We start from the raw sequence: 22,331 nt of genomic DNA, 5'->3' as shown, positions 1-22,331 counted from the left end.
GTAACACTAAATGTGATTCAGAAAGTTTTCCTTTGTATATATTACTTTGCATCCAGTGGTTAATATATACTAAAGAGTATATATTTTCATTATAGTCAACAAAAATTGGGACTAAAATCTGGATTTAGATGCATGGAAACCTCTTGTTTTGTGCCATGTACTGTCACATATGCTAAGCCTAATTACACAATGATAGCCTGAGCCTATTCTTGTTAAATGATGAAAAACTCAAAGGGCACGTTTCAGCAGTGGATCTGTGTGAAATCAGCAACTTGCAAAACTAAATCAAAATGTGGACTATTGATTCTAAAAACAGAAATCGCGATAAAGTTCAACATTCACTAAAACCGCAATTCAATCATCTGAGAATCTTTACTCATGAAATTATAACGGTTAGATGAATTTATATGCAGTGATTTACTGATCAATGATCAAAGGGGAGATTTAGGCCACAAAGATTGTCATGAAAAGTAGGTGGCATCTGATCTCCTGTAACCTGTTGAGCTAAGCTGTCTTTCCAGCTCCGCCCTCTGATTTAAAAAACTTATGTTGTCAAAGTTATTTGATTGCAAATGTATTTTGGAAATCTCGCCGTACATTTTTCAATGTCAGCAGTGTGAAAACCTGCACTGATCTGACCTAATTTCTTCCTCCTCTGATTCCTGACCTTGGAAGGGAGAGAAATATATTTTTGTTTTGTTTTTGTTTGTCTTCTTGTTTTATTTAATTCCTTGTGGGATTTGGATCCAACAAGTAAAGTATGCATATTATGCACACACACAAACACACATGCAGCTATTACCCATTTCTTGTATTCTTGAATAAAGACATTGATGTGACACATTTAAAATGCAGCCAATTGTTTTTATTGTTATATTATTAAGAAAAAAAAAGGTGGGGGTGGTGGGGGGAGAAAGGAGTAAAGGGGAAGAAAGGAGGTAAAGAGATAGAGGAGAGAAAACCCCAACAATCCCCTCTGAGCAAGCACTAGGCGACAGTGGATAGGAAAAACTCCCTTTAAAGGATTAAAGGAAGAAACCTATGACAGAACCAGGCTCTAGAGGGGCAGTCAACTGTCGGGACTGGTTGGGGGTGAGTGTGAAAAAGAGAGGGGGGATGGGAGGAGGAGGTGTTAGTAATTAAAGGGGAGGGGGGGATTAAGTTGGAACGGAGGTGGAGGAAGACGAGGTGACATCGGCAGCAGTGAAAGAAGGAGTGTCCCTCCTCCGGAAGAAGCGGAAGAAGCGTCTTTTTTCTTCTTCTCCAGATGCTTTTCTATGAGCACTTTTTTCTCGAGGATGAGGATTTTCAACTCCTCGATTGTTTCGGTATTTTGCTGCTCCAGTTTATTGCATTTTTCTCCACTTCTTCTAATTCAGCTTGTTTGTCTTCCAACCTTTCTTTCAGTACTTTAGATGTTGCCTCCTGTTTTTGCAGTTTTCATTTTCTCCTTCCAGCTCAGTTACTTTGTACTTCATTTTGTTATGAAGTTCTTGCAGCTCTTGATATTTCTGCAGTGTCTCATCGAACTTTACCTGCAGCATCCTGTCTTTTCCCTCCATGTGCTGGAGTTGGCACTCCATGTCTCCCTGCTTTCTGTCCAGCTGCTTTTTCTCTTGGAGGATTTCTTTATTTTGTCGCAGAGCTTCATCAAGCTTTCCTTGCAAGCTTTCATTTTGTTGCTCGATGCTCTGAAGCTTGCAATCCATTTCCTTTTGTTTGATCTCTTGTTCCTTTTCTCTTGAAGAAGCTTCTCATTTGCTTGCAGTGTGTCACCAAGCCTTTTTTCTCGATACTGTACATTAACTCCATGTCTAGGAGATTGCGGTCCATCCTCTCTTCTTCATGTCCTCATGTTTCTTCCCTTGGACAAGTTTTTTATTTTGTCGCAGAGCTTCATCAAGCTTTCCTTGCAAGCTTTCATTGTGTTGCTTGATGCTCTGAAGCTTGCGATCCATTTCTTTTGTTTGATCTCCTGTTGCCTTTTCTCTTGTAGAAGCTTTTCATTTGCTTGCAGTGTGTCACCAAGCCTTTTTTCTCGATACTGTACATTAACTCCACGTCTAGGAGATTGCGGTCCATCCTCTCTTCTTCATGTCCTCATGTTTCTTCTCTTGGACGAGTTTTTTATTTTGCTGCAGAGCTTGATCAAGCTTTCTTTGAAGCTCCTGGTTCTTTTTGTCCATGTCCCGGAGATCCTGTTGTTTCTCCTCAATAATAGCTTCCTTTTCTTGAAGCTGGTAGGACAACTTTTTTAATTCAGCCCTGTTTCTCTCATTTTCCTCCATCAATAACTTAACCTTCTCTGCGTTCGTGAGCATTTCATCCTCCATTTCTTCCAAGCGCTTTTCCTCTATTTCTACTTGGTCACACCAAGGAAGAGAGGAGAGGTAAGGGTCTAGTGGCTGATCCCAGGGAACAGCGTTGGGGTCAACTTCTTGTCCCTTTGGATATTCTGTTTGAGACATGTTGAGTCTGGAAACAGTGACTATGCAAAGGATCCAAATATTTCAAAAGGCTTTTCTGGCGAACGGTTCAATGCTGCAAAGATTGCTGCGAGAAACGGACTAAAAGTCATTGCGTTTCACCGCTATTTATGGGTTTTAAGGATCAAAGGACCAAAGGATCAAAGTGGTGGTAAGATTCTACATGTGCGTGACGTCATGATTCTGTAAGGCAATGAGGTTGTCACATGATATTTTTGGAGGAGGGCATTTTTCAACTTGGACAAATTATCAGTAAAGTTTCAATCTCTGTTATTTTCCCCAAAAAACGTGTTGTCGCAATAATGTTTTCTACGGTCATTGGTGCCAACAGATGGCGGCAGTTTAAAGTTGGGTGTTACTCGGCCCAGGCTGCTACCATAGAAGAAAAATGTAGACCAATAGTACTTTAACGATTTCCGCTGATCGTTTCCGTGTAAATCTTAGCATTGCGTTAGCCGTCAAGCTAAAAGTTTAGCTTCATACAGCCATATTTTCAGAGTAACAAAATATTTAAACGGTCTCAGATCATGGTGAGTATTTTGAAAAAAATATTTATATAATGTGAAGCCTATGATGTGGAAAGGCTAGCGAGCGTAATTTTGCCTATTGTGTTATACACGGGTGCTTACATCCGAGTAGTGTTGATCTTTTCTAAGGTCCATGGGTTTATCCAACAGGCAGCTAAGTCACCGTTATATCTTTAATTTTGTGTGCAACATCTTGATGCAAAAAACAACAACAAAAAACAAATCAAAGCAACAAAACAAAAACTAAACAAAAAAAACACAATGCATTTTAAGCTCTCTCTGCGTTCACAGCCTCTGCAAGTGTCAAACTTCCTCGCTTTAGCTGATGCTAACCAACATTAGCGCTTACGGTTCGTATATAAACGCAACTGTCAGCCCTTCACTTTTGGTGCCGACAACATTTTAAGCATTTTCTACAGTTTGTGAAATGGTCGTCATTGGCATTACATGCCAGTAGTGTTCGCTAACTGACTTTACCGGGGATTATATTTATTACAACGTTACTGCGTGGAAGTGATCATAGTGTACGCATATGAACGTGAGTGGTAGGTGTTATTAGTGCGACTTTACCCTTAATTAGTTTTCCCAACGAAAGTAGAGTATTTTATGCGACGTGGTTCCTAGACCAGTCCCAAACAATTGATCGCGTTCATTAACAGACCAATTCTTTCCAAAATTTTAGGGTAAGCTAGAATAGGGATATGGTTGCAATAATACGAATAAGAGCGCAACAGCATATTGACAATGGCGAGAACTCTAATATTTACATTGTGTTAGTGCACCCATCGCTCCGCGTCCTGACCCTCATCCTTAACGCTACATTGATGTAGAGAGTCTCTGACACAGCTGTGCTCTGCAGCCCAGACACCCTGCTTATCTGTGATTCGGCCAGACTGGTGTTGAACTCCTCCAAAGACATACGCGGGGTTAGGTTAGTTGGCTGTAGGTGTGAGTGGTTGTCTGCGTCTTTCTAATAATACTCCGACAGACTGGCGACCTGTCCAGGGTGTACTTTTGCCCTATGACAGCTGGAATGCACCCTGAATAAAATAAGTAGGAGAAAATGAATGATGTTTATGAACTGCAGTTAATGTAGTCAGACAATAGGCCACAAGTCTTGGTCCAGAAGCGTACTAAGATTTAAAAACTAAAATGTTGGCACTGGTGTTTGAAACAGTATACTGTCAGTAAGACTGGAGCAACTGCACACAACTGGAAACTAATAACTAGAGTAGCTGAGTAACATTTTGTTACTGCATCCATTTAGCCAGGTATAATTAGCATGTCTGCATATATGTCATTTCTAATGTGGTTCTATGTGGTATGTTGTAGGACAGTGAAGTGTCTGACACTGACCATGTACCAGTGCCTGAGAACACTGGTATGGAGGGGGAGAACGCACCTCTTTACTGTATTTGTCGGAAACCAAACATCAACTGCTTCATGATGTATGTATATATCAGTTTTATATTTGCAGTACGTGCAGTAGGGCTGGGCGCTAGCTTCATCAATGTTATCAGCGATTTTTTTTTAATGAAGATCTTCTATTTCAAGAAAACTACCAATAATGATATCCACAGATATAGAAAACAATACCGTAACATTTTATTGATGCTTGCAGTTTGGAGGCAGCAGTATTTGCAAGTGTAACTAAATTCCAGGCATTTTCCATCCTTCTTTTCCCATCAGCTTTTTTCTAATTGTCAGTGTGAACCAAGGTGTCAGCAGAAAGAATCGTGGCTCAAGAGTTGGGAGTTCGCCTTGTAATCAGAAGGTTGCCGGTTCGAGCCCTGGCTTGGACAGTCTCGGTCGTTGTGTCCTTGGGCAAGACACTTCACCCGTTGCCTACTGGTGGTGGTCAGAGGGCCCGGTGGCGCCAGTGTTCGGCAGCCTCGCCTCTGTCAGTGCGCCCCAGGGTGGCTGTGGCTACAATGTAGCTTGCCATCACCAGTGTGTGAATGTGTGTGTGAATGGGTGGATGACTGGATATGTAAAGCGCTTTGGGGTCCTTAGGGACTGTTAAAGCGCTATATAAATACAGGCCATTTACCATTTGTTTTCAGGAACTGGAAATGCAGGCACGGCTTCACGGCCTCTCATCCTCCAACAACATTTCTGCTCTGAGCTCCGACCCCTCCCTGCTCCAGCAGCAGTCCACAGTTCCACAGAGCAGCCAGTCTCTGGCTCCCAACACGGGAGGAGCCTCCAACCAGAACCTCCTCGGTCCGGTAGCCATTGGACAACCTTTGCCTGCCTCCTTCCTGTCCCCACCCTCCTCAGACTCTCCCGCCGGACTCACCATAAGTAGTCCGCTGGACCTGGGCAGCCTGAGCTTTGCTGAGCTCGATGACCCCCCGGCCTCCGCCCTCTACTCCGATATGGGTTTGGGAGACATACTTATGGATGACGGGTAGGGCTGTGCGATATGACCAAAATCTCATATCCCGATATTAAGACATCTATCGTCCGATAACGATATAAATCACAAAAATTTAACATTTTCTGTAAATTCTGTGAATGTTGGGCAGCTCGACTTGCGTGAAGTGTTTCCAGCTGGGCGTCGCGTACCTGGAGTCGAGTGTTTTAACTGATGCATGAAACGATACATTTTTAGACATAGGCTGTAACAGCCGCTGTTTTCTTTGTGAGTATTTATTACACAGCGTGCTGCGGGGAAAAGCCTGTTCTAACGTTTGAGTCTAAGGTTTATTTTTTAGCACCTGACGGCTCTTTTTTGCTTCTCATCCGTAAATACTCTGCATCTTTCACGTGATTCAGTTTATTTTGATAAGTCTCAACAGGATCTTGAGCTTTATTGTGAAAGGTTTATGTGGAAAATAAACAAGCGGACACGAGGTGGTTTTACCGTCGTTGTTGCTAACGACAACGCATAAAAACAAGTGCTTGTCCGTCTGTAGTGTGGTTATATTAAATATAAGAGAAAGAGAGAACTTTAGGAAATTAATATAGACACTACAGTGACCATCAAAATAATGAAAAAATATTGCCGTAAACAGTTTATTTTGCGACACCACGAAACAAACGATAGCGTAAAATGAAACGATAGACGTTTTTCTATCATCATCCGATATATATCGTTATATCGAACAGCCCTAATGACGGGTGCACTCTGTCTCCAGAGAGGATTGGCGAGCCGCTGTTTTCTCCTTTGTCACCGGGTGCCTCTAAAACCAGCAGTCGCAGGAGCAGCCTTGAGATGGACGAGGACTTGTAATGATTTGCCTGTGGTCAGAGACTCTGTAGAGACAAGAATGTCGGGAAGTGCAGTTTATCCTTAAATAACTATAGCTATTTATAGAACTGCACAATTGAACTTTAAATAGTCAAATTTAACTATAATTATGAACAAAACTAACACCAGAAGACAGCAAATTTTAATTTTTCTTTGTTTGTTTGTTTGTTTGTTTTTTGCTATACAAATTCATTATTATTGTTCCTGTTTGGAGCCAGTCAGACATCAGATGATTATGTCTGAGTTTCTGAATGCAATCTTAGTATAAAATGCAATATTGTACAATAGGGGCATGGACCTAGCATTAAGAAATATTACATTCTTAAATAGTTGTTAAGATTTCTTCAGAGATTTTAAGAGGGATATAAGGTTTGCTTGAATTTATTATATGCATATTTGTAGGGAAGAAAGCTGTGAGGTTTCTTTTTCATGACAGGACATGTTTGGCACAACTAACTTGTCAAGAGATGCCAATATATAGCATATATTTTGTGTGTGTGTGTGTGTGTGTGTTTGTTTTTTGTTTTTCTTCAAACTGACTGGAATCAGGGTTTGTTAAAAGCAGTTGCATGCTCCTGCGTGTTGGGTTGCATCACCAGCAACTACAGAAGGGATCTCTGTAAAAAAGTGAATTGGCACATTGTGTAGTAGTTACAGCACATTGTAAATAAGAGTCTTTTATTTTGAGGAAGTTCTTTGCACCTTATTTTATTGTAGTCTATGCATTTTAAGAAAGCTTGTGTCTGTTTTTATTACTACTACATACAGCAGACAGCTAAGGCCCAGGCCGCATGTATTTGTAATAAAACCTTAAAGGCGGTGAAAAAAAAATCACTTGCTGCTGCAGCTAGTTAGCCAAAGCAGGATTTCTTCCAGAGTAGCTACAAATTACAAATCAGCATTATATATATATATATATATATAGAGAGATATATATATATATATATATATATATATATATATATAGATAGATAGAGATATATATAGATAGATAGATAGATAGATATAGATATAGATAGATATAGATAGATAGATATATATATCTCATTTTTTATTATATATATATATATATATATATATATATATATATATATATATATATATATATATCTTTTTTTTTTTTATATATTCACTCAGTCAGTGGGAATGCAGAACAATTTTCTCCTTTTACAAAAAGTACTGTAGTTCATTACATTTTTTTTTATACCTGATCATTTGATAAGTAGTTTCTGCAGACTAATGTGTGTTGTCAGTTTGTCTCCATTAACCTTTGTGATCACTGAATAATTTTTTTAACCAGTTAGCATGTTCTAATAAATATGTGGGTGTGTTTTTGTTGTTTTTTTGGATGATGAAAAGTGATATAATCTAATAATGGATTCCTGCTCATTGTAGTCTGAATTCAGTTGGCTCAGACCTCCTTTTTTTTTTTTTTTAAACCAACCACTAGTCTCACTTCTGTTATAACAATGTATGATGTTTTATTGAATGAAATCTCAATGCAATTATTATTCCATTAAATAGTCACAAATGTTAGGTTTTTTTTCATCACATGCTTACTGAACCTTGTGTACAGTTAATGAATGTGTGTTTGAGTATTTTTTTGTTTGTTTTTTCTAACACTGATGCACTGTTTTTAGTTAAAACAGCCAAAAACATATTTAAATCATAGCTTTGAGTGGCATTGATTGGTGGTTACAATTATTTTTTTAAGCTCTCCACTGATCGTTCAGAGCGTTGGAGGTACCTTTCAGCTTAAAGCAGCTCCACTCCATCACTCAGCGTTGCTCGTCGTGTTCCCGTAAATCACAGAGTAGAACTTCTGTACTTTTTTAGCTTTTACTCTTCTCCACAATATTAACCCTGACTTAACCAGGCATATACACAGTGACTCATACTCACACTGACTGTTAACTACAAACCAATATGTCTTGTCACTGCAATTTGGCTTTGAGAAGATTTTTAACAAATAAATGATTGCCATCGGTTTTTGTGTGGATGTGCCTTATTTTCTGGCAGTAGGCGTCAGTGGTAAAGCATCTGAGAGATTTCCATAGCGAGGTCCAGGCATTCTGTAGCGTGGAGGCACAAGTCGCACAGTGGACAGTCGCTCTGGAAGCAGCGAGAAACACCCAGACACCCGCACAGGTTGCAGTGGTGCATCACATGCAGGAGAGGCTCGCAGTCGTAGAAGGACGAGCAAAGCCACCAGGCGCACCCGTTAAACCCCCTCAGCGTGGACAGGAGGCAGTCCAGGGGGTGGCAGAAGAGGCAGGCCATGAGGATCGCAGCACAAAGGTCTCCCATAGAAGAGAAGGGTTAGTGAGGAAAGATGCAGAAAGAAAACAGATATATGGGAACAATGAGATGAAATAGGATTTCACTAAAGTCTATTGTCCTTACCCTCTGCGCCTGGGTCGGTGTGAGCAGAAGTGGTTTTAAGGCTTTCTTGGCTCTTGCCCTTTGGTTTGGGTGGATGGCTCAATTCATGGACTGTGCTGACCTCCAGAGAGGACGGCAGCAGGGCACTGCGAGGTTTTGGCTGCTCCTTTTCCACAGATTGTGGACTGCAGTTAGGTACTGCTCTGGTCACTCCTGACTTTGGTATATTTTGCATGTTTTTGGGAGCTTCTGTGTGAGACAGAAGAAATTTGTTGTGGAAACATTTTTCAGAGGAGAAAATTACAAGTAAAGAACTCACAGGTCAGCGTACCTACTGTTCTATGGGGGAAGACATTTGCAGAGAGGTCCACTGAAGATAGTTCAGTGTCCTCAGTGGAAATCTGCTCTGAAAAACTATTGACTTCAGTCAAAGATTCTGAAAGCGCAGAAACAAGGAGAAATCAGGGTACTAAGCATGTGTGTTTTCATTAATACGTGTTTCATGTGAGCATACCTGTAAGGTCTGCAGTGGAATCACGTGTAACAGGCAACTTTGAAGTAGCAGGTAGTGGATCGTGGACCGCTGCTTTGTCAGCATTTCTATCGTACGCTTTTTCAGTCGTATCTGCAGAATTGAGCATGTCATCCATCGTGGCAATCACCTGAATATGTCATCTGCCTCTGTCTTTGTAAAATATGGAAAACAACATTTAAATTACACATTTAATTAAAGATTATAGCAGTGAATATTATGTTTTGATCATTTCTCCTCTTAAACTGGAATAGATGACTTTGTAATGCTGTAATGAAAAGCCATTGCCATCATTTTGTGCCACTACCAGAGAGCCAGAGTCTCTGGCTGAGGTTTTGTAGCTGTCAGTAATGAGTGGACATCTTGGGAAGTTAATCTATTATTTATCTCCATTTTAGATATTTTTATAATCAGTGTTGGGACTAACGCGTTATTAAGTAACGCGTTACAGTAACTACGTTATTATTGTGGTAACGAGCACGGTAACTAGTTATTATGCCAAAACCAGGAACGCGTTACTCGTTACTGGAATTTAGATAGGCTCGTTACTCGTTACTTCGTGTGGTGGATATCGCGGAGCTTCCACAGATTCAATAACATTAGCAAGTGGTGGAAGCCAGCAGGTGGATGAAGGAAAAGGGAGGCAAGAGGAGAGACCCGAAGCGGCCGCCGGTCCGCGTGTCAGGTGAACTGAACTTCAGGTAAGAAGTTATGACCTGCAGTCTATCTGGGTCAGATATAAACCAAGTTTAGGTGGAGTTTATTTTCGTTATGCTGACTTTTTCGTACTGCGTGCTAGCTAGCATGACGGAGTTTCTATACAGCTGGGTGGGTGCTATGTTACTGATGTTGAACTTTATTTTGTTCATACGGTTAATTATTAGAGTTGCCAACCGTCCAGTAAAAAACAGAATCGTCTCGTATTCAGAGAAAATATTACGCGTTTCGTACTGAGGTGAAAAGAAACACAGTTTGTCCCGGACTTCAGCTACAATGAAAAAGACACAAAGCTGAAGCTGCACAGCTGCCTCTTCTCTCATTCTCCCCCCTCCCTCTCCTGTTTCTACTTTAATCACGAAACTGATCAATCAAAGGAGCTTGGAAAGAAAAGCGTCTGGACTTCTTTGAGTTGCTTGAAGACGTTTCACCTCTCATCCGAGAAGTTTCTTCAGTTCTAAGGTCAAATGGCCGAGTCCCAGATTTAAACCCAGTGGGAGTATCCCCAAGGAGGACAAAGGACCCCTGGTGATCCTCTAATCACATGCGCCAAGGTGTGAAAGCGGGTGTGGGACCTAATCAGCCAGGGTTTCGGGTGAGCTCATTGTGAAACCTGGCCCCACCCTATCATGTGATTTCCTGAGGTCAGATGGCCCAGGATGTGAGTGGGCGTTAAGGCGTCTGGGGAGGGAACTCAAAACTGGATTATAGATGGCAGACAGTTGGTGTCGTAAACCACCGCCTCTGTTCAAAGATGGTCGCTCACAGTGGACATAGATGGCCTCTTTCACTCCTCTTTCAAACCATCTGTCCTCTCTGTCCAATATGTGAACATTGGCATCCTCGAAAGAGTGACCTTTATCCTTAAGAGGAGTGAAAGAGGCCATCTATGTCCACTGTGAGCGACCATCTTTGAACAGAGGCGGTGGTTTACGACACCAACTGTCTGCCATCTATAATCCAGTTTTGAGTTCCCTCCCAGACGCCTTAACGCCCACTCACATCCTGGGCCATCTGACCTCAGGAAATCACATGATAGGGTGGGGCCAGGTTTCACAATGAGCTCACCCAAACCCTGGCTGATTAGGTCCCACACCCGCCACACCTTGGCGCATGTGATTAGAGGATCACCAGGGGTCCTTTGTCCCTCCTTGGGGATACTCCCACTGGGTTTAAATCTGGGACTCTCGGCCATTTGACCTTAGAACTGAAGAAGCTTCTCGGATGAGAGGTGAAACGTCTTCAAGCAACTCAAAGAAGTCCAGACGCTTTTCTTTCCAAGCTCCTTTGACTACGATGACCTGGATGACTGAGAACCTTCACAGACATGAAACTGATCAATGATCAGCTGATCGGCTTTTCTCTCGTTTGTTTATCGCCCACTTTGTGCCAGAAAGAGGAAACCAGCGGATGTCGCGTTAAACAACAGCAGCACGTTTAAGCTTGATCAGCTGTTGTTAGAATTTATTTAATATTAATTTCTAGTATCAGCTGATGTTTGCTGGAGCCACAGCTGTAAAGCTGCTGGTATGATGTCGGTTTGGTTATCTGGTGAGAGGGAAACATGAAGATGAAACCAGGAGATGTCCTTACTGAATCATCAGAGCTGAACAGGTGATGGAGAAACAGGTTTACCTTTTAGGTGACATGAATGAGTTGAAGGAAGTTATGAACTGTTTCTGAGAGACAAATAACACCAGGATCCTTTTCACGTAGCTGACAGCTGGTAACTGTGCAGGGGCGGGTCTAGCAAAGTGTTGCCAGGGGCCAGGTAGGGCATTAACAGGGAAAGGGGGCACAAGGAAATACTTTTCTTTATTATTCTCATTTAAAATGTCTCGCTTTTAAAAAAAAAAAAAAAAAATTATCTGAGTCTTACAACAAACAATTGATAGATTGATACATATATACTATCAGAACAGTGTACATCACTGTCACAACAGTGTTTATTTTCATTCAAAGGCTTTATGATTTTTCCTATAATGGTGGGCGGTCTCTAGTCAAAATGCCCGGGACCATTTTTTGTCCCAGTCCAGCTCTGTATGCAGCTCATCTGCAGTCTGGTGTTACCTACATCTTCCTATTCAGAAGGCAGAATTTCCAAGTTCTGAGTACAATCAAAAGCACCACGACTGCAGTTTTTGTGTTGGATGTAAAAAGCAGGCTAGAATCATGGCGGCGGTCAACGACGGTCCAGGTGTGGGATTTCTCTCGTGGAAATGTGCACATTATTTTTCCTTTCTCTGTTGGTAGGTGGCACAGTGCACTTGTGGCAAGTAAGCAAGATAGAAGACTGGCAATCTTGCTGGGTATCCAGTTACGGAAGCAACACATTAACAAGAGAATTCTGAGTAAAACCAAAGTTACTTTCCCTAGTAACTAGTTACTTTGAAAGTAACGAGTAACTTGAAGTAACTGAGTTACTTTTTTAGAGAAGTAACTAGTAATGTAACTAAGTTACTAATTTAAAGTAACTTACCCAACACTGGTTATAACAGAAATTCTGTCACTCACTCTCCCTCTCTGTCTTTCACTCACACAGACACACACCACCACCATCAACTTTGCTAAATTGCTAATGAAAAACATTGATCAGGCAGCTGTGATTGAGCAGCAGTGTAAATCCAACTATTTTCACGGTTGTTGTGGTCGTGATAATTTTGTGAGGCCACATCGAAAAGGCTCGGATGAGCTTTCCAAAGTTCTACAAGTGCCTCCATCGCTTGTGTCCAGATCACACGCTGCACTGCTACTCTGTCTTTTTCACCGACGTTTATGTGTTTGCGCGTGCGCAGTGTGAGCGGCTGCGGTGACACCCTCCCGACCAAGCGATTGATGATCGGGAGCTGGTCGTGAGGTGTTAATCGCTTCTCGTTACCCCATGTATACTACACGATGCACGACGCACGATGAAGGCCAAACTCGGCCGATCACCAAAACGGTCGCACGAGTCAAAAATCGGCTCAAAATGGGCCAAAAATCGCACAGTGTGAGCCCAGTGTGAAGTGTTGGAGTTTTTTGTAAGTTCTTTTTATTTAAAACGGTTTTTTTTAAGTGAAAAAAGGTTTTTAAATCATAGTATAGTAATTATAGCACAAAGTTTGGTTTGTTTCAAAGTCTGACTTGTTTCAAAGCTTCAGATCGTTCTGCCTCCTCTCTGCACATCCACGAACGACCCTCTGCAGGTCGGCAGCGACACTAAACTTTATTTGTTACTGTGAGTCACCTCAGCCCCATTTAACACTTTTGATACTAAGGTAATTTAGATGATTTAGGATGAGTCGACACAGTGAAATATGTGGTGATATATGTCACTTCCATCATCTTTCATCAGTGACTTAAATTAAAACCCTCATCTTGTTTTTCTTTGCCTGATATGATCCACAGTCAGCTTCATTTAGTGAAAAAAAATTTATGAAACATTTTCATAAACTATTATTCAATGCTGGAAAGTTCAGTAAACTTTCCTTGAAATTAGGTTTAATCCCCTTTAAAATGTGATGTGTAGAAAAATGCTATCTTTAGTTTTAAGAGTAATGCACAGGAACATCTCTATGTTTCAGCAATTATACAATTCTTCTAAGTCCATGGCCTGGAATCACAGCCAAATATGGTGTTCACAAGAATGAACTTTTAGAACTCACAGATACGCCTGTGTGCCACAAAACATTACTACAAAGATGAGAACACTTCACTCTGAGTGACATTTAACAATACGCTGACTTGTTTTTCAGCTTCACTCATAGGCAGGATGTTTTTAATTTTAGTGATACTGATCAGACAAGAGGAAGCAGTCCAGGTTGGAGGTTCACTTAAAGCACTTAAGTAAGTAAATGTACACAGTGGTCCTATCGACGCGCTCATTCAAGACAGTGAATGTGGACAATATATCCTAATTTTCTTAACAAAAACTCATTGTTACACACAGGTGCAACACAAAAGTGATGTACGTAAACTGATTTGTACGTTTATCATTTCATGTTCTCTTTAAAATCCACCAAGTCAACAGTAAACAGCTGATGGTTAGCTTTAGGGTTGGGTGTGACTTAAGTCACAAGGTAAAAAAGGGAGATTTTCAGAAACTAGAACTTTGATTTTAAACTGAGTCTAAGATATTTTGGCAACTTCTATTTGAGTTTAATAAACACAACCACTTCCCCTAAACCGATCAAATACCTGGTGGATGTGAAAAGGTTATTTACGCAATCATATACTGATATATGACCCTGGGAAACATAGTCATGATTGCATTCACATTCAACTCTTAACACTAGTGGGTACCTTTCAGGTCAAAAATGCACTGAATGATAATCTACTGAAAGCCATAGACTGGTCTTTGCTTGACCTGATAATTTCCCTTCAGTGTACCTGCACAGCGACTGGCTCCTCCCACCAACCTGACATCATTTGGCTCTAACAGAAAGCAGAGAGTCATCAGTAAAAGAATAAAGTGAGTTTGAACCACATCAAAGCTGCAGCTCCTCTTCTACCTGAGCAGGTGAGTCCAACAGCTTTGCCAGGTGAGCAGCTGTTTCGAGCTGAGCCTGAGCTTCTACAGTCCAGGAGAGCAGACTCATGGCCTCCACACTGGAACTCTTTGCTCCACACTGGAGCCTCCACTTCTCCATAGAGCGCCCCCTGGAGGACCGAAGGAGGCCCACAGCCGAGCTCCCTACAGACCACCTCTGCATCCTGCTGGTCAAAGTCAGCTTCACACACTGAGGACCAGCTCTGGTTAGACTTCACCTCCAGTCTGCCTGAACACAGACTGGAACCATTCAGCAGCCTGACAGAGTCTGGAGACATCAGAGAAGATCAAACAGAGAGATCAGAGACAGCAGACACACAAGAAAAAGATTGTATCAAAAAAATGTAGTGATTCAAGCTTCAATCAAAACTTCAGACCAACAGAGCACAGTTTAACCAGAGCACCACCATTATGGTAACATTACACTTTGTGCATCAAATGCAGTTCTTTGGAGAGTCAGTGTGAATGCGCAATGTAAACACTTGCAGCTCATAGGACAGGTAACCTTATCGGGTCACAGGATGTGCACACTGTGGGAGAAAAACTATGGTTCTGAAACAAATTACATTTAACCTTGTGTAGATAAACTTCTGTCTCCACACCCATTAAAAGTTACTTGAACAACACAACAGGACTTTCTGTAGATTTCAAAAATAAAGTTTCCTGTCAGCAGGAAGTGGAGAAGATAATTAATAGTAATATCATTACATTAAAATAATAAACTGAAAAATGAATAAAAAGATGAATTTATAACCAGGGGTGCAAATAAGTGGTCCGCAGGTGCGCATGCACTGTCAAAATAAAAGACGCGCACCAGATAAGAAGTTGCAATGTGTGTTTGCATACATAAGATTTTCTGGAGGAGGACAGACATTTGTTTAGAACTCTTAAAGATGTCGAAGAAGCAAGCTCCTTTAAGCAATTACTTTGGTGTTCCTCCACCTCCAAAGAAATGGGTTAGGTGCTTCTTTTGTGGTACGGACTCCTTCTGACATGTCTTTGGAGTCCAACTCCAGACTTGTTTTATCGACTGCCTGATTCACACTGTTTTAAGTTTTGTGCATTTATATTTAATAGTAACTTATATTTGTATCTGTTGATCACCCTGTGTGGCACCTGAGGGTCCAGACCACCGGTCAGAAGAAACCCAACTGATCCTTCTCCTGGAACCCTGAACTGGACATTAGTATGGAGTAAAACAGTGAACATCATCCTGAGCTGCACTTTGGTTTCTTAGCAAGCGTTATCACTCGTAGCTGAAATGAGCTGTAATCTGATAAGAGCATCTCAGTGAGGCTGTCATGGTAACTCAATGGCAGCAGCAGTGGCGTTCAGGTGGGACCCTTCTGTGTGGATTCTCGATGTTTTTCCCTGTGCTTGTCCTGGTTCCTTCCGGAGCTCTGGTTCCTCCTGCATTGAAAGTCGTGCTGGGTCACTGCTGCCGGTGTGAACCCAGGATACGCTCACATCAAACATTCTTAATCTCAAGAGTTTCAGTTCCTGTTTTATGGAAAGGTTAAAAACCACAGCCCTGTAATCTGACAGCAGCTTCTTATCAAATTCCAGGTTATCATCAATTTTCTCAGAAATAGAAAATCTCCAAATACAAACTTTATCTTTATGTTTTTCAAACAGGAACAGAACTGTGAACCAGCAGAAACCAGAAACAGATGAAACTGCTCTGCCTCACTGACCCCTCATGACGAGGTCTGACTAAAGCGGGCTGATATTTCATGTGCTGCTTGTGAGCATCTTTCTGTGTGAAGGAAATGAGACAACCTTTTCTTCATTTAAATATTCTGCAGTTTCTATAAAAAGGCTGTGCGATCATTTTCAGTGAAGTGAAACTCAGGGAATAAAGTAAAATAAATAAATAAAATGATGGAGTATAAGAGAACTAAAACTAAGAAAGGCAAAGATTAGAATTGGGAAAACTAAATGATGCATAAAATAGAAACTTGAATGATGTGAATGAAGAACAAACCATGCAGAAAATATAATAATAACTAATAACTAAAAAACATGCGTACAGATAACAGATTGTTTTGTCAGAAGTCTAGGGGTTCACTTTCAGTGGGTGGAGTTCCTGTCCTGACGTCTTGATGCATTCTCAATCATGCATTTTGGGTTCCTGTCCTGACTATGATAACAGAGCTTTCTGCACATCAGTCATGCTCATCCTCCTCACACACACTCACACATTCACGCTGCACACACACACACACATACACACACACACACACACACACACACACACACACACACACACACACACACACACACACACACACACATTCACGCTGCACACACACACACACACACACACACACACACACACACACACTCACACATTCACGCTGCACACACACACACACATACACACACACACACACACACACAAACACACTGTTTAAATAAAAGAGGTGCTACATTAAAAACAAATCATCAGATCCAGAAATTGTGTTCACTCCTCAGTTACAGAGGAAGAAGGAAGATTTCATCTAGTCGTTAGCACACAGTTTCAAGGCCTGCATTATGGTGCACACTTGTGTATTTGTGAACTTTTACCTAGCATGCATATACCACTAAAACAATACCATCAGTAGGGTTAAACAGTTATAAAGTGCTTGTAGCTTAGGAGATAGAGCAGGTGATCTATTTATCAGAATGTCGGTGGTTTGATCCCTGGCTGCTCTGTCTGCATGCCAAATATCCTTGGGCAACATACTAATCCCAAAATACTCTCTGATGCATGAATCAGAGTTTGAATATTAGATAGTAGGAAGTGCTGGTATGAAAGAGTCAGGTTGTATAAAGTGCTTTGGGTGCTCCGGCAGAGTAGGAAAGCGTTTTAAAAGCGTGAGCTTTTTTTTCCTACCATTTGAAATGACCACAGGTGTTTATACCCACAGGTAAATGAACAGTTTATTATTTGTAAAAATAATTTCTGTTTTATGGGTTATGTGATAGTTTTCAACATTGCAGAAAAACAAACACCCAGGAAATACTGAACATGTGTCAGTGAGGTAAGGCCACTTCCTATTCACGATAAAAAAATAAATGTGATTGGCCTCTTCCTGCAGGCAGATACTTGCTGAGGACAGCAGGTTTGATGATCAGAGCAGCGAGCAGGCAGAGAGACATCTACCTGGACATGGATCACCTGCTGCTGCTGCTGCTGCTGTTGCGGAGCTCAGGTAGGACTGGTTTAAACATCATCTGTAAGGTTTCACTGATCTGACTGGAGGATTTCACCAAACGGCAGTGAGAAAATTATATACATTATGATTTTGCTGTATGTGTGTTTGTAAGTCCCTTATCTCATCCTAGACTAGTGGACCAATCATGATGAAACTTTGAATAAACATTGCTGAGAGCACCAACATTATGATGTAGACAAATATTTTTCATGCAATTGTATGTATTTGTACATCTGACAGGTCAAATGGTGACATTATGATTTAGTATCGTTCTGTTACATTTACCAGTATATACTGTAAATCTTCTGTCATAAGCTCATGTGATATTGACTGTAATGCTTTGTTGACTTAATAAACCCCAAATTACATGTAGAAATAAAGTTATTAAACTTCAATATTTCTAACATGTTTAGTGTTTAAACAAGCAAAACCCACATGAATGAAACACAGAGAACATTTATACATATACTTACTAACACGAAAACCCATGAAACATTTTATTTAATCCCAATAAAGAAAAATGCATCATTCTTTATTTACCTAACCCCAAAGCAAACACCATGCATAGCACAGAGGTTTGCTGGCACATTTGACATTTCTTTAACCAAATAGTTTATTTAAAATAACTGTAACATAAACATCAGAAATCTCAGTGTAATATTTGGTGAAGAACTAAGTTTAAAAAATCAACACTTTATAATACGGCTTGTGACTAAGGACATTATTCCCCTGTAATTAAAAGGATTTTTTATGTATTTTCTTAGAAGTTACAATGTAATTATATTCATATAAATTTTATTATTTAAAGGTAGGGACACTAAAATAAGGGGGTAAGTCAGATTAAAAAAAATAAAATGTACTGTATATATAATAAAGTATTGCATAAGTAGTCTTTATTAATGTGTAAGTAATCTTACACAACACATGAGTAATTTTAAGCATAACACCATATATTTTACAGGAAATGATAAATCATACTCTCCAAAAGTTGAATCTGTTCATCTGGACGTAGCGTTTTGTGGGAGAAACGTTTCGTCACTCATCCAAGTGACTTCTCATAAAGACTACTTATGCAATACTTCATTATATGAAGTATTGCATAAGTAGTTGGATGAGTGGATGAGTGACGAAACGTTTCTCCCACAAAACGCTACGTCCAGATGAACAGATTCAACTTTTGGAGATTTACTTTCCTGGATGATTGAGAATGCATCAAGACGATAAATCATACTGTAACTAATTTTAACTGCAGCATAATTTCATGGTAATTTTGAGCAAAGACAATATTTCAGCATCATACTTTGTAAGTATGGCGTACGGAGCGGATTAATCTTGCCTTTTTATGTCTTTATTTTTAAAACTTTTTTCTAACTTTTTTTACATGATTAATTTGTCTTAAAGATTTTTTAAGTTTTGTTTGACGCCAGATACATTTTGTGTGTGTGAAGCAACTTTTTAGATGCTGTCAAAATAAAAGTTGACATGGGTGATTGTTTATTTTCCACATACTCTTCTTGTCACCGTCACTGGCTCAGCTCCTCACACTGGTCAGAGCTCATGGGAACAGTTTAAACTTAATAATAAAGGTTATCTCATCTTATCTTATCTTATAAATCCGTCTATCACAGTTTAAAAAGACAGTTGGTAAAAACACGATCAGTAACAATTTCAGATAAGCACGTTTTAGTGCTCAGGGTATGAAATTAACTAGACTCAAGATTTCTTTGGTTTCCAAATCTCTATTACATGATAAAAAACGAATTATAAATTCAGATTTGAATGGGTACTTTTATTCATTTTTCATTATTTGCATCTTTCTCTCGTAGATTTTGGCTTTAAAGCACTTTGAACAGACTCACACACCAACATAACACACATACAAACACGCATACACTCATATCTGACAATCAAAGGAAAATAACAGAAGAAACTCTGCAAAATCGGTCAATTTGAACTTAACATCAAACTGTGCTGCTCCTCTCACTGTCAGGGGGATGAATGTGATGCAGCCATAGAACGCAGGGTAGACAGAGTCTCTTCTCTCACAGATTCACTGCAGAAAATTCAGTTACAGGGAAAAACGCACTGAATGGTAAATGGACTGATTCTTATATAGCGCTTTTCTACTCTCCCGGAGTACTCAAAGCGCTCTATACAACATGCCTCATTCACCCCCACTCATACAAGCACTTCTAAACACAAGTATATTTGGCATGCAGACTGGGGAAGCCAAGGATCGAACCACCAACCTTCCAATCAGTAGCTGATCTGCTCTACCACCTGAGCCACAGCCACTGAGAGCGCAGCTTTTGGCCCAAAGAATGAGGACAGCTTGTCCAGTGCTTCATATCCTACCTCTGGATGGATGTGAATGTTTCAAAGCGTATGTTTAGAAAAGTAGTTTATTGTGCAACGCTCTTAGTCCGACGTGCTGGGTAATGTAATGGACTCATGCATTCATGAATTCACCTGCCGTCTACCTCCATTACTCCTGCTGCTTTTACCCATTATTGCCTCTGTTCATGATCATTAAAATGCACTATTCATTCCACACATGTAGCTTGCACTTATTGATCTGGCACATCTGGCTTCAAACTGATGGTTTTCTTTGGTTTTCTCTTCAGGAGTCCAAGCTGAAGGGAAACACAACTCAACAGGTGAACAAAAAACAAAACAAAACAAAAATTAAAATACTGAATCAGAATCAGCAGGAAAGGTAGACTTTAAAATTTTCAGGAGTAAATTTCTTTATTGATGGCTCTCTGCTTTCTGTTCAGAGTCTGATGATGTCAGATTGGTGGAAGGACCCAGTTTGTGTGCTGGTACATTGGAGGTGAAACATCTGGGAGAGTGGAGACCGGTGAATGTCTTTGACTGGACCCTGAAGGAAGCAGCTGTGGTCTGTGAACATCTGGACTGTGGCTCTGCTGTTATGTTCGGATGGAAAATGCAGCAGCCTGCACCTTTGTGGAAGATCAAACTTGACTGTGTTTGGTCAGGATCTACTCTGGGGGAGTGTGCAACACCAGATAATTCTTATACAGTCCGGATTCTCACCTGTTTAGGTGAGCTTATTAGTGACATAATCTGTGTCATTGTGTTTGACATTAATTCAACAGTTTGACACATATGCAAGTTTTCTTAGATGATGGTTTTCAGCAGCAGCATTTTTTCTTTCTCTGATGTCTCCAGACTCTGTCAGGCTGCTGAATGGTTCCAGTCTGTGTTCAGGCAGACTGGAGGTGAAGTCTAACCAGAGCTGGTCCTCAGTGTGTGAAGCTGACTTTGACCAGCAGGATGCAGAGGTGGTCTGTAGGGAGCTCGGCTGTGGACCTCCTTCGGTCCTCCAGGGGGCGCTCTATGGAGAAGTGGAGGCTCCAGTGTGGAGCAAAGAGTTCCAGTGTGGAGGCCATGAGTCTGCTCTCCTGGACTGTAGAAGCTCAGGCTCAGCTCGAAACAGCTGCTCACCTGGCAAAGCTGTTGGACTCACCTGCTCAGGTAGAAGAGGAGCTGCAGCTTTGATGTGGTTCAAACTCACTTTATTCTTTTACTGATGACTCTCTGCTTTCTGTTCAGATCCTGATGATGTCAGACTGGTGGGAGGAGCCAGTCGCTGTGCAGGTGAAGTGCAGGTGAAATAACTGGGAATGTGGAGAAATGTGATTAATACTGCACACACCCTGGAGGAAGTCACTGCTCTCTGTGAACGTCTTGACTGTGGCTTTGCTGTGGGAATGGGCATGTCCATTTCCGAGCTAGTCTCAGATGAGTGGGAAATAAAACGTGATTGTGCTCAGGCTGCATCTCTTTTGAGAGAGTGTTTGAGTTTCTCTGTCATCACATTTTCACAAAAACCTTGCCTATTCAGACAACTTATCTGCTCAGGTAAGCAAATAAAAATTCTGTGGACATAAACATAATTTCTACTTGCAGCGGTTGGTGTCATCTAAACATTTGTATATTGATGTTTCCACAGTTATCCTAACTTAAGCTTACTCAAAAGACACACATTGACCATGAGCTATAACTGGCAATAGAATACAATATGTTCAAATGATTACATTATTTTTTCTTAAATGCATGGCATCATTGACAGTGATCTTGCTAAAGTTTCTTTAACTGATGCTGTACAGGGAGAACTTAGCTTTCTGCTTTAGTTTTTGTTAGGATGTAATTAAACACATTATTACCCATATACTGTGTGAAGCTGTCCCAAGGGACAAAAATACACAAATGATATAAAGTTTCAAACATATTAACAGGAATAATGTTCATTAAACACACAGCTTATCTGAGAAAAAATAAATAACTTGTGTCATTAATTAACCCTACCGTCATGTTGTGTGAAGTTAAAAAATCTAAAAGAATTAGTTCAAAGTACTTTTTTAATATGAAAAAGTGTAATAAAAATATAAAATGAGATTTGTTCATGTTATATATTTGTAACTCCGGTCTGCATGTTTATATTACATAGATACATCAAAGAGGAGGTTAAAGGGGTCAAAAACAATTTGATTCTGACTGTGAAACATACTTCACCCTAACCACACACACACACACACACACACACACACACACACACACACACACACACACACACACACACACTATTGGCCTCGTTTATAAAGTGCGAGAATGAGCGGGTTGTTATCAGTTTTGATGGGGAACTTTTGTGTTTCTGTGGGCAAACTCCATCCACCCTTAGT

At 40.5% G+C, this 22,331-nt stretch overlaps 3 protein-coding genes across 6 annotated transcripts in view; 2 read left to right on the top strand and 1 right to left on the bottom strand.

Moving 5' to 3' along the window:
- The first annotated feature begins 2,658 nt into the window (after positions 1–2,658).
- On the top strand, positions 2,659–7,222 carry LOC120440845 (microphthalmia-associated transcription factor-like). Of its 4 annotated transcripts, none has more exons than XM_039614211.1 (4): positions 2,659–3,016; positions 4,346–4,461; positions 5,077–5,423; positions 6,154–7,222. In XM_039614211.1, exons 3-4 carry the CDS (start codon positions 5,086–5,088, stop codon positions 6,200–6,202), a joined length of 387 nt encoding a protein of 128 aa, XP_039470145.1. In that variant the 5' UTR covers positions 2,659–3,016; positions 4,346–4,461; positions 5,077–5,085; the 3' UTR covers positions 6,203–7,222. The 4 variants fall into 4 exon arrangements, 3 of the variants coding, with proteins under 3 accessions (XP_039470145.1, XP_039470142.1, XP_039470144.1); XM_039614208.1 differs by having other exon boundaries at positions 2,688–3,016; positions 6,137–7,220; XR_005613562.1 differs by lacking the exons at positions 5,077–5,423; positions 6,154–7,222 and adding an exon at positions 4,703–4,871 and having other exon boundaries at positions 2,705–3,016.
- Positions 7,223–7,602: 380 nt separating this feature from the next.
- Positions 7,603–14,739, bottom strand: LOC120440911 (scavenger receptor cysteine-rich type 1 protein M130-like). Its single transcript, XM_039614427.1, has 3 exons — positions 14,388–14,739; positions 14,266–14,310; positions 7,603–9,333 (listed from the first exon to the last, which is right to left on the bottom strand). The coding sequence occupies exons 1-3, from the start codon at positions 14,701–14,703 to the stop codon at positions 9,320–9,322; spliced, it is 375 nt and encodes a 124-aa protein (XP_039470361.1). The 5' UTR covers positions 14,704–14,739; the 3' UTR covers positions 7,603–9,319.
- Positions 14,740–21,264: 6,525 nt separating this feature from the next.
- Positions 21,265–22,331, top strand: part of LOC120441160 (antigen WC1.1-like) — a 38,897-nt gene continuing 37,830 nt past the window's right edge. Inside the window, exon 1 of the mRNA XM_039615125.1 lies at positions 21,265–21,510. The gene's annotated coding sequence lies outside the window, so the exon portion shown is untranslated. The remainder of the gene's footprint in view (positions 21,511–22,331) is intronic.

This window comes from Oreochromis aureus, linkage group 7 (genome assembly GCF_013358895.1).
Source record: "Oreochromis aureus strain Israel breed Guangdong linkage group 7, ZZ_aureus, whole genome shotgun sequence".
Taxonomy (NCBI): domain Eukaryota; kingdom Metazoa; phylum Chordata; class Actinopteri; order Cichliformes; family Cichlidae; genus Oreochromis; species Oreochromis aureus.
The sequence above is the reverse complement of the archived record's forward strand: the minus strand, read 5'-3'. Positions and strand labels throughout refer to the sequence as shown.

Coding starts and splice junctions, on each gene's coding strand:
- LOC120440845 (XM_039614208.1), top strand. CDS start 5,086: ATGCAGGCACGGCTTCACGGCCTCTCATCCTCCAACAACATTTCTGCT. Junction 5,424..6,136: donor GACATACTTATGGATGACGG/GTAGGGCTGTGC, acceptor CCCTAATGACGG/GTGCACTCTGTCTCCAGAGA.
- LOC120440911 (XM_039614427.1), bottom strand. CDS start 14,703: ATGTCTCCAGACTCTGTCAGGCTGCTGAATGGTTCCAGTCTGTGTTCA. Junction 14,311..14,387: donor TGTTGGACTCACCTGCTCAG/GTAGAAGAGGAG, acceptor GCTTTCTGTTAG/AGCCAAATGATGTCAGGTTG.